Source organism: Somniosus microcephalus, unplaced genomic scaffold (genome assembly GCF_052327205.1).
Source record: "Somniosus microcephalus isolate GS21.2 unplaced genomic scaffold, FLI_Smic_1.0 scaffold172, whole genome shotgun sequence".
NCBI classification, from domain to species: domain Eukaryota; kingdom Metazoa; phylum Chordata; class Chondrichthyes; order Squaliformes; family Somniosidae; genus Somniosus; species Somniosus microcephalus.
The window spans coordinates 303,330-315,649 of record NW_028225359.1 but is presented as its reverse complement, the minus strand read 5'-3'; the positions used below and the strand labels follow the sequence as shown (position 1 = coordinate 315,649).

Below are 12,320 nucleotides of genomic sequence, written 5' to 3'. Positions count from 1 at the left end.
GGATAAATATAGGCCAGGACACCCGGGAGACCTCCCCTGCTCGTCTTCTGATAGTGCCACAGCATCTTCTCAATCCAGCTGTGAGGGCAGACAGGGCCTCACGCTTGTTAGATCTGTGATTCTGAGGGTATGCTGTTATTTAATAACCACACGGATGCTGTAACTTAACAATAAACAGGTATTTACTGGAGGAGGGTAGTCTCAAGACTGGGGCTACAGAGGCATGCGCAAAGCTTATATACAGGTGTGGTCACTGACGGTACTACAGTATACAGGAGCTGTAAAAGTAGTTCTGTCTTAAAGGCACATACACTACAATTCCTCCCCTTTTAGATTAGTAGTACCCCTAATATTCAAATAACAATTAACACTTTAACATGTACATTAAACAACAATAGTCCATTTATAGATTCAGTCTTTGGGGCGGCTTCCTGACCCTTTCGGGATAGCGCCTTTCCTGAGGTTCTTATTCTTGGTGCAGAGGCGATTCTGACCCCTTTTCATCGGGTAGTTAATCGGGTTCCACTGCTACTGGTTCTGAGGTAGATGCTACCGGTATATCGGGTTCATCCCCAGGTACTCGAGACATGGGGTTGACGCGTTCCTGTGACGCTAAGATCTGGTCGACGTGGCGTCTCACAATGTTCTCCCCGACATCCACTGTGTACATTAATGGCCCCTGCCTTGTGCATATCGTTCTGGGTTGCCATTTCTCTGTTTGATAGTCACGGGCCAAGACTGGTTGTCCTACATTGAAGCTCCTTGTCGGCTTCTCATTGATGTGCTGGAATTGTTTGTCCTCAACATTTCTTCGCACATTTGGTCTGAGCAAGTCCAGACGAGATCTCAACCTTCGGTTAAAGAACATCCTGGCCGGGGTCTGGTTGGTAACTGCATGTGTCGCGTTTCGGTAGGCTAATAAGAAATTGTCCATCTTATGCTGTAGTGGAATTTCATCATCGCACATGGCCTTTATCGCCTTCTTAAAGGTTTGTACGAACCTCTCAGCCAATCCATTTGTGGCTGGATGATACGGGGCAGATGTGTAATGCCTTACCCCATTCCTTCTCATAAATTTTTGAAACTCTTCGGACACAAACTGTGGTCCATTATCAGAGCAAATCTGCTCTGGCAAACCGTTTCTGGCAAATATGGTCCGTAGGACTGCAATCGTTTTCTCAGTAGTGGTTGAAGACATTTTTATCACCTCAGGCCACTTTGAATGAGCATCCACTGCTATTAAGAACATTGAGTCCATGAATGGACCAGCGAAATCAATATGCACCCGTTGCCATGGAGAGGAGGGCCACTCCCATGGGTGTAGAGGGGCATGTGGTGGTGCATTTTGGACCTTCTGGCATCCTAAGCAGCTCTTAGTTAGGTCTTCGATTTGTTGATCGATTCCCGGCCACCACACATAAGCCCTAGCAAGGCTTTTCATTTTCACTCCCCCCAGATGACCTTCATGTAGCTCATTTAGCACTCTCTCCCTTAACTTGGGTGGAATCACCACTCTGGATCCACACATCACTGTCCCCTGGCATACTGACAGCTGTTCTCTTCTGGATGAGAATGCTGGCAACAGTGAGTCGCCATGTGTTGGCCATCCCCTCACCGTCAAAATATATACCCGAGACAGCGTCGGATCATTGCGGGTCTCCTTCTCTATATCCGCGTTCGTTACTGGCAATCGTTCAATTATTGACGAATAAAATATCTCGATAGGGTCCACTGCTGGTGCTTCCTCCACAGTAGGCAGTGGCAGGCGCGATAGCCCATCAGCGTTCCCATGCTGTTTCGTGCCTTTATTTTCTATTTCATATTGATTCGCCCCTAGAAACAGGGACCATCTTTGTAACCGTTGTGCAGTCATCACTGGAACGCCCTTCTTAGGATTAAAGATGGAGACAAGTTGTTGGTGGTCAGTCAGCAAGGTGAACTTCTGCCCATGCAGATAGTGGTTGAATTTTTTTACTCCCCATACTAGGCTGAGGGCTTCCCTATCAATCTGGGCGTAGTTGCGCTCGGCTGAGGTTAGTGACCGAGACGCAAAGGCTACTGGCCTCTCCAACCTGTCTGGGAATTTGTGCGACAGCACCGCTCCAATACCATAGGGTGATGCATCACATGCCAAACGAATTGGTAGTGCTGGGTTGAAATGGGCCAACACCTCTTTTGATGTGATCAATTCTTTACACTTCTGGAAAGCTCGTCTACGTTCGTCATCCCACTTCCATGGTACCCCTGTTTGCAGTAGGGTGTTCAGTGGGTGTAATACCATGGACAAATTTGGTAAGAACCTGTGGTAGTAGTTTACCAGCCCGAGGAACGACCTCAGTTGTGACACATTTTCTGGTGCTGGAGCCTTGACTACTGCCTCAATCTTTTCAGGGGACTTATGTAACCCCTCTTCATCAATGACGTGGCCACAATACGAGATCTGTTTCTGGAAAAACTCGCACTTGTGGCGATTAGCTCGTAGCCCATACTCCTTTAATCTGGTGAGCACCTTCTCCAAGTTGGCGAGGTGGTCACTGTCATTTTCGCCCGTGACCAAGATGTCGTCCAAACCACACTGGGTCCCTGGAATCCCTTGCAGGACCTGATCCATTGCCCTTTGCCAGATAGCCGGAGATGAGGCTACTCCGAACACCAGCCGGTTGTATTGATAGAGACCTTTATGAGTGTTAATCGTAAGGTATTGTTTCGAAGCTTCTTCTACCTCCATTTGCAAGTACGCCTGGGCTAGATCAATTTTGGTGAAGCGTTTAACTCCAGATAGCGAGGCGAAAATATCCTCAATTCGTGGAAGCGGATATTGTACCGTGTGAAGGACTGGGTTCACTGCCACCTTAAAATCCCCACAGATGCGGACCTTCTTTGGTTCCCCAGGCGTATTACTCAACGACCTCTTCATTACAGGAATGATGGGTGTAGCCCACTCGCTCCAGTCCACTTTGGACAATACTCCTGAACGTTCCAACCCTTCCAGCTCTGCTTCAACAGCTGGTCTGATCGCATAAGGCACTGGTCTGGCCTTAAGAAACTTTGGGCTTGCATTTTCCTCTATTTTAATCGTTGCTGTTATGCCTTTTAGTGTTCCTAGTCCCTCCTGGAACACTTCTTTTGTGTCAGTTAGCATTTTTGACAGTCGTCCAGGTGTGACGTCATCATCCTTTTTGGCCTCAACCTTCAGTGCCTGTATGGAATGCCAATCTAATTGTATCTTCCGGATCCATTCACTTCCTAGCAGTGGTGGTCCTCCATCTGGCAATACATATATATCCATTTTAGGTATTTCCTGGCCTTTATATATCACTTTCACCCTTATTTTTCCTTTGGGGTAGACATTTTGCCCCGTATACGTCTTCAAGACAATCTCTGTAGCTTTCAAGGGTATATGTGAAAATAGCCGCTTGTAGTCCCTTTGGTTTATGACTGTGAGGGCTGATCCTGTGTCCAATTCCATTTTCACTTGGACTCCGTCTATCTTGAGTGTAACCCAGATAGTCTGGTGATCCTCCATTTTGGTTACCTTATGTAGTTTCAGACAACCCAGCTCCTTGCTTCCAGAGTCTGTGTCACTTTTCTGTTCATCTGAACTACTGTCCATCACCTGGTGTACCTTTTTGTACTTCTCCTGTGGAGATTTCTTACTGTTGGTTTTCTTCCCAGACCTGCAGACTCTTGCTATGTGTCCTGCTTTTCCACACTGTCTACACACTTGGTCCTTGAACCAACAATCCTTCTGGTCATGTGTTGTTCTGCCGCAGCGATAGCACTTCCCTGTTCCATAGGACATTTCATTGGTGCCATATTCTTGCGGTCTCCGTTGTATCTCTGCAGCGCCCCTTGCGGCTACTTCGTGTGATACTGCCATACTGAAAGCCTTGTCCAGCGTAAGATCCTTTTCTGATAGAAGCCGTTTCTGGGTTCCTTCACTTTGTAACCCACACACAAACTTGTCCCTTAACGTATCTGCTAGTCCCGTTCCAAACTGGCAGTGTTTCGATAGCTTGCGCAGTTCCGTTAGGTACTCAGCATTGCTTTCATCTTTGTGTTGGTTCCTTTTATGAAACTTAAATCGTTCTGCTATCAGCAGCGGTGTGGGGTTTAAGTGGTCCTGTAGGATTTCTACTATGCTTTCGAAATTCTTGTTCACCGGCTTCTCTGGGGTTATTAGATTTCACAGTAACCCATAAGTTTTTGCACCCATGGAATTTAACAAAACCGGTGCTTTACTAGCATCTGGCACTTCATTCACCCTGCAGTACACCTCAATACGTTCCACATATGTCACCCAATCTTCGACTTCATTGTCGAACGTAGAGATACTGCCACTCTTCGGCATCCCTGGGTGTGATTTAACTGTCAAAAATGGCATCTCCCGCGCTTCCCCTTCTTCTCCGCTGGCACAAAATGGCGTCTCCCGTGCTTTCCTTCCTTCCCGCGCTCGCCCTTCTTCTCCGCTGCGGCTTCTAAAAATGGCGTCTCCCGCGCTCTTCCTTCTTCTCCGCGGCTCAATGGCGTCTCCTGCGCTCTCCCTTCTTCTCCCTGCAGACCCTGTTCAGCCCGTGAGCTCTGGCTGTGCTCTACGCGTTCTTCTTTTTATTTATTTTTGTCTCGACGCCGCTCGGTCTTGAACCCGGCTGTTGCTTTACCCTCTCTTTCTCCGGTTTGTTTGTTTTTTGTTTTTTTTTTTCTCGACGCCGCTCGGTTTTCAACCCCCGGCTGCGCCCTGTGCGCTTCACCCTCTGTCTTACCCCGTTGACGCTGCTCGGCTTTCTCTCCGCCGTCGGTCGGCTCCAGCCGCCGCTGCCTGGGAAGGGTCTGCACTGGACCTGTCGTCAGTCTCTTGCTGATCGTCGTGGCTGGGGAACCAAGCCCGGCTCTCCACAGCCTCCCCTGTGATGTTCACTCTCTGCCTGACAACTGGGCGGTTGCTCGTGGTTGATGCCCGTGTGCCTGGCCTCGACTTTTTTTTTTTTAGTTGCAGGTAGATTTGAATCGACACTCGTCGCCACTGTTAGATCCATGATTCTGAGGTTATGCTGTTATTCAATAACCACACGGATGCTGTAACTTTAACAATAAACAGGTATTTACTGGAGGAGGGTAGTCTCAAGACTGGGGGTACAGAGGCATGCGCAAAGCTTATATACAAGTGTGGTCACTGACGGTACTACAGTATACAGGAGCTGTAAAAGTAGTTCTGTCTTAAAGGCACATACACTACAATGCTAATGTCACATCTGAATGACATACCTCCCACTGTACAGCACTGCCTCAGGACAGCACTGGGAGTGTCAGCTTAGATTACATCCTCAGTCTGTGGAATGGGACTTGAAACCATGACCTTCTAACTCAGGTCAGAGTGCTACGCACTGAGCGAAGGTAGACTCCTAATTTGAATCTAATTTTGAGCAGATCACACAGTGTAATAGGACGGGACATTCTGATGGGAAGGTAGATTGAAATGAATAAATATCGAGTGTAAACCTGACCCATGTAACCTGATATTAAACAGGAGCCACGACAACTGGACAGGAATCAACTGGGGGATCAACTTCAACTGAGACATCAGCAGCAACCAGCAGTCCAGATGTTTCCACCTCATCCACTGGACCCTCAACTACAGAAGGTAAATGGCAGACAATGTGACCCATTGTTTCATCACATCGCCCTGAAATTACTCTCCGAGGAGTTGGTGTACGGACACTGAACGTGTTTGTCTGAAGTCCCTCTCTCCCCTATTTCAGCACAGTCTGTAACCAGTTTGTGTTAAACAGTTACAATATCAGAGGGAGGAATTCCATACAAACAGGCTAACCCGGGCTGTCCAAGGTGTGCTGCAGGCTCCTGTTCCAGGCCTGGGCAGAGTTTCAGGCTGTGGCCCAGATGTGGGTGTGGTGCGGCTGGGTCCAGGGGTAGACAGTCAGGGCTCAGTCTGACTTTGAGGCCTGTCTCTGAAATGTGCTTGAGCATCAGAAAAAGGAAAGAAAGATCTGTAGGAATTGCCTAATTCCTATCTAAGAACTGAGGTCGACTCAGGCGATCAAACAAACAAGTTTTAATGCAAAACTAACGAGTTTAAACAGTTTGTGGAGATCGATACAGGAGAACCACGAAAACAGGTCTTTGGTGGTTGCAGGCTCCACGAGGACTGCCAGGGCGGTCCCGTGGATGGTGTCATGACGTCATCACGTTTCTCTCGCGCTTGGGTGGTCATGTGATTAGCGGCATGACGTCATCGCGTTTACCCGTGCTTTGCTGTGGTCTTAAAGGGACCGCGCCCCGTACATGCAAACAGTATGTACAAACACAGAAATCACTAACAGACTGGTACAGGCTTAGGTTGGAGCGAAACATCGTTAAAGGGAATTATATACAGTTGCTCAGAGTCCCTCAGTGGCTCTGCCACAGATCTTGAATTTATGTAGCGCCTTTCCACAACCTCAGGATGTCCCAAAGTAATTCACAGCCAATGTGAAGTGTAGTCACTGTTGTAATGCGGAAATGGCAGTAGAACTTTTGCGCACGGCAAGATCCCACAAAGCTTAATGAGATAAATGACGAGATAAACTGTATCAGTCATGTTAGTTGGGGGATAAATGTTGGCCTGGACACCCGGGAGACCTCCCCTGCTCCTCTTCTGATAGTGCGACAGGATCTTCTCAATCCACCTGCGAGGGCAGACAGGGCCTCACGTTAATGTCACATCTGAATGACATACCTCCCACTGTACAGCACTGCCTCAGGACAGCACTGGGAGTGTCAGCTTAGATTACATCCTCAGTCTGTGGAATGGGACTTGAAACCACGTCCTTCTGACTCAGAAGTCAGAGTGCTACGCACTGAGCCAAGGTAGACTCCTAATTTGAATCTAATTTTGAGCAGATCACACAATGTAATAGGACGGAACATTCTGACGGGAAGGTAGATTGAAATGAATAAATATCGAGTGTAAACCTGACCCATGTAACCTGATATTAAACAGGAGCCATGACAACTGCACAGGAATCAACTGGGGAATCAACTTCAACTGAGACACCAGCAGCAACCAGCAGTCCAGATGTTTCCACCTCATCCACTGGACCCTCAACTACAGAAGGTAAATGGCAGACAATCTGACCCATTGTTGCATCACATCGCCCTGAAATGTTTCTCTGAGGAGTTGGTGTACGGACACTGAACGTGTTTGTCTGAAGTCCCTCTCTCCCTATTTCAGCACAGTCTGTAACCAGTTTGTGTTAAACAGTTACAATATCAGAGGGAGGAATTCCATACAAACAGGCTAACCTGGGCTGTCCAAGGTGTGCTGCAGGCTCCTGTTCCAGGACTGGGCAGAGTTTCAGGATGTGGCCGAGATGTGGGTGTGCTGAGGCTGGGTCAGGGGGCAGACTGTAGGGGCTCAGCCTGACGTTGAGGCCTGTCTCTGAAATGGGTGTGGAGCATCAGATAAAGGAAAGAAAGATCTTGAATTTATATAGCACCTTTCACAACCTCAGGATGTCCCAAAGTAATTCACAGCCAATGTGAAGTGTAGTCACTGTTGTAATGCGGAAATGGCAGTGGAACCTTTGCGCACGGCAAGATCCCACAAAGCTTAATGAGATAAATGATGAGATAAACTGTATCAGTCATGTTAGTTGGGAGATAAATGTTGGCCAGGACACCCGGGAGAAGTCCCCTGCTCCTCTTCTGATGGTGCCACAGGATCTTCTCAATCCACCTGCGAGGGCAGACAGGGCCTCACGTTAATGTCACATCTGAATGACATACCTCCCACTGTACAGCACTGCCTCAGGACAGCACTGGGAGTGTCAGCTTAGATTACATCCTCAGTCTGTGGAATGGGACTTGAAACCACGATATTCTAACTCAGGTCAGAGTGCTACGCACTGAGCGAAGGTAGACTCCTAATTTGCATCTAATTTTGAGCAGATCACACAATGTAATAGGACGGGACATTCTGACGGGAAGGTAGATTGAAATGAATAAATATCGAGTGTAAACCTGACCCATGTAACCTGATATTAAACAGGAGCCGCGACAACTGGACAGGAATCAATTGGGGGGTCAACTTCAACTGAGGCACCAGCAGCAACCAGCAGTCCAGATGTTTCCACCTCATCCACTGGACCCTCAACTACAGGAGGTAAATGGCAGACAATGTGACCCATTGTTTCATCACATCGCCCTGAAATTACTCTCCGAGTAGTTGGTGTACGGACATTTAACGTGTTTGTCTGAAGTCCCTCTCTCCCTATTTCAGTACAGTCTGTAACCAGTTTGTGTTAAACAGTTACAATATCAGAGGGAGGAATTCCATACAAACAGGCTAACCCGGGCTGTCCAAGGTGTGCTGCAGGCTCCTGTTCCAGGTCTGGGCAGAGTTTCAGGCTGAGGCCCAGATGTGCTGTAGGGGGGCATCTTTTTCGGGGTCTACGGCAATTTACCTGGTCAGCAGCCTTTGCCTGCACTCTGACCAATTCCAGTCTTTTACCTGGTTTACGGTAAGTCACCTGGTCAGGCAGCCTTTTGCTGCTACACTGTAAACCAATTTCCAAACAGCGGTTTCGAATCGCTAACCCCACCTTCCAGTTCTGACTGGAGGAACTTATAATTAATGATATATTAAAAACGGACAACTGATCTGGATGTGAGAAAGTCAAATTTTATTAACTAAAGAAACTATAATCAAATTTTAAACTATACCACACGAACACAGTAATTACAGTAAAGTTGCTTAAATGGGGGAAGGCAGATGGCAAAAAGGAGGGATAAGTGGCTACAATGTTAATTAAACAATCTTAGCAATTTCCCCTAAATTACCACCCCCTACCTCCTTACTAGGCTCCCTTGCTGAGGAGTCAGAAACCTGCTCACCTGTGGTCCAAGGAAATAAGAGAGAGATAGCTTCTCAGGAGCTACCTTTATATCCTGCCAACTCCTGCTGTTTGGCACTGAAAGGGTATGTGTGCAAAATTCACACCCAAAGTTCGAATACACAAGAGAACGGCTGTGATTGGCTGATTCAAAGTGGTTGGAATGGTTTGAATGTGTCTACCTTCTGGGGCCGAAGTGTACCCGCCCACATCCGGAGTTCACCTGGGCTAAAACAAAAGGGAATCCAACTGCCCTATTGTTCAGTAATGGGTGATTCAAAAACCCATTCAATCCAAACTGTTCTCTTTCAAAAGTCCTTTTCCGGAGTTTCAATGTGCCTCATTGTGTGTAAGAGGTTTGAATGGGGCTGGATTTCTGTGTAAACAGAAACTGATTATTCTGCGGTCAGACTAAAGTGGTTTAATCCCTTGTGTCAACATCCTGCTGCTCGTGTAAACTAACCTTGCCTCTGTAGAAGGGAAACTCCCTGGTTTGATTGACAGGTCTGATTGCCACTGCTTGATCCTCCCACTTACACAGACATTTCGAGCTGCGAGCTGCTTTTGTCTTTTGGCCATGCTTTTATATCGGCCATTTTCAAACCTCTTTACAATATACACAGTTTAAAACTCAAAAGTACGATTTTTAATAAAATGTACTGTCTTAACGTGTGCGAATTTTTCCATGAAGTTCCTTGATTCCGGTGTTGTCCATGCGCCGCCCAGCTCAACGCAGCCTTTCGCGGTTCTGAGTATGTTTTAAAAAAACATTGCTCAAACCAGAGGCAATTTAAATCACATAATTCTTCGTCCACGATGTGGACCTATATTTTCCGATCTTCAGGGATTTAGGGGATTTTGCGAACCCCTACAGTGCGTGTAGTGAGGCTGGGTCTGGGAGCAGACTGTCGGGGCTCAGTCTGATGTTGATGCCTGTCTCTGAAGTATGTGTAGATCATCAGGAAAAAGAAAGAAAGATATTTGCATTTATATAGCGTCTTTCACAACCTCAGGATATCCCAAAATATTTTGCAGCCTATGACAAGTGAAGACAGTGATGTAATGTGGCAAATGCCAGCTGCAAATTTGCGCACAGCAAGATCACTCAAACAGCAAAGACATAAATGTCCAGATAACCTGTTTTAATGATGTTAGTTGGGAGATAAATATTAGCCAGGACACCCGGGAGAAGTCCCCTGCTCCTCTTCCGATAGTGCCACAGGATCTTCTCAATCCACCTGCGATGGCAGACAGGGCCTCACGTTAATGTCACATCTGAATGACATACCTCCCACTGCACAGCACTGCCTCAGGACAGCACTGGGAGTGTCAGCTTAGATTACATCCTCAGTCTGTGGACTGGGACTTGAAACCACGACCTTCTAACTCAGAGGTCAGAGTGCTGCGCACTGAGCGAAGGTAGACTCCTAATTTGAATCTACTTTTGAGCAGATCACACAATGTAATAGGACGGGATATTCTGACGGGAAGGTAGATTGAAATGAATAAATATCGAGTGTAAACCTGACCCATGTAACCTGATATTAAACAGGAGCCACGACAACTGGACAGGAATCAACTGTGGGATCAACTTCAACTGAGACACCAGCAGCAACCAGCAGTCCAGATGTTTCCACCTCATCCACTGGACCCTCAACTACAGAAGGTAAATGGGAGACAATGTGACCCATTGTTTCATCACATCGCCCTGAAATTACTCTCCGAGGAGTTGGTGTACGGGCACTGAACGTGTTTGTCTGAAGTCCCTCTCTCCCCTATTTCAGCACAGTCTGTAACCAGTTTGTGTTAAACAGTTACAATATCAGAGGGAGGAATTCCATACAAACAGGCTAACCCGGGCTGTCCAAGGTGTGCTGCAGGCTCCTGTTCCAGGTCTGGCCAGAGTTTCAGGCTGTGGCCCAGATGTGGGTGTGGTGAGGCTGGGTCTGTGGGTAGACTGTCAGGGCTCAGTCTGACTTTGAGGCCTGTCTCTGAAATGTGCTTGAGCATCAGAAAAAGGAAAGAAAGATCAGTAGGAATTGCCTAATTCCTATCTTAGAACTGAGGTCGACTCAGGCGATCAAAGAAACAAGTTTTAATGCAAAACTAACGAGTTTAAACAGTTTGTAGAGATCGATACAGGAGAACCATGAAAACAGGTCTTTGCTGTTCGGAGGCTCCACGAGGACTGCATAGCGGTCCCGTGGATGGCGTCATGAGGTCATCACGTTTCTCCTGCGCTTGGGTGGTCACGTGATTAGCGGCATGATGTCATCGCGTTTACCCGCGCTTTGCTGCGGTCTTAAAGGGACCGTGCCCCGTACATGCAAACAATATGTACAAACACAGAAATCACTAACAGACTGGTACAGGCTTAGGTTGGAACGAAACATCGTTAAAGGGAATTATATACAGTTGCTCAGAGTCCCTCAGTGGCTCTGCCACAGATCTTGAATTTATGTAGCGCCTTTCCACCGCCTCAGGATGTCCCAAAGTAATTCACAGCCAATGTGAAGTGTAGTCACTGTTGTAATGCGGAAATGGCAGTAGAACTTTTGCGCACGGCAAGATCCCACAAAGCTTAATGAGATAAATGACTAGATTAACTGTTTTAGTCATCATGTTAATATCACATCTGAATGACATACCTCCCACTGTACAGCACTGCCTCAGGACAGCACTGGGAGTGTCAGCTTAGATTACATCCTCAGTCTGTGGAATGGGACTTGAAACCACGACCTTCTAACTCAGGTCAGAGTGCTACGCACTGAGCAAAGGTCAAATCCTAATTTGAATCTAATTTTGAGCAGATCACACAATGTAATAGGACGGGACATTCTGACGGGAAGGTAGATTGAAATGAATAAATATCGAGTGTAAATCTGACCCATGTAACCTGATATTAAACAGGAGACACGACAACTGGACAGGAATCAACTGGGGGATCAACTTCAACTGAGACACCAGCAGCAACCAGCAGTCCAGATGTTTCCACATCATCCACTGGACCCTCAACTACAGAAGGTAAATGGCAGACAATGTGACCCATGTTTCATCACATCGCCCTGAAATTGCTCTCCGAGGATTTGGTGTACGGACACTGAACGTGTTTGTCTGAAGCCCCTCTCTCCCCTATTTCAGCACAGTCTGTAACCAGTTTGTGTTAAACAGTTACAATATCAGAGGGAGAATTTCCATACAAACAGTCTAACCCGGGCTGTCCAAGGTGTGCTGCAGGCTCCTGTTCCAGGACTGGGCAGAGTTTCAGGCTGTGGCCCAGATGTGGGTGTGCTGAGGCAGGGTCCGGGGGCAGACTGTCGGGGCTCAGTCTGACATTGAGGCCTGTCTCTGAAATGGGTGTGGAGCATCAGGTAAAGGAAAGAAAGATCTTGAATTTATATAGCACCTTTCACAACCTCAGGATCCCAAAGT

The 12,320-nt window shown here is 47.2% G+C and overlaps 1 protein-coding gene across 1 annotated transcript in view; it reads left to right on the top strand.

Annotated features, from left to right (window-relative positions):
• Positions 1-12,320, top strand: part of LOC147082108 (uncharacterized) — a 75,155-nt gene that overhangs the window by 17,445 nt on the left and 45,390 nt on the right. Inside the window, exons 8-11 of the mRNA XM_085980440.1 lie at positions 5,528-5,641; positions 8,045-8,158; positions 10,441-10,554; positions 11,799-11,912. Of these exons, the coding sequence (XP_085836566.1) occupies positions 5,528-5,641; positions 8,045-8,158; positions 10,441-10,554; positions 11,799-11,912 (456 nt within the window). The remainder of the gene's footprint in view (positions 1-5,527; positions 5,642-8,044; positions 8,159-10,440; positions 10,555-11,798; positions 11,913-12,320) is intronic.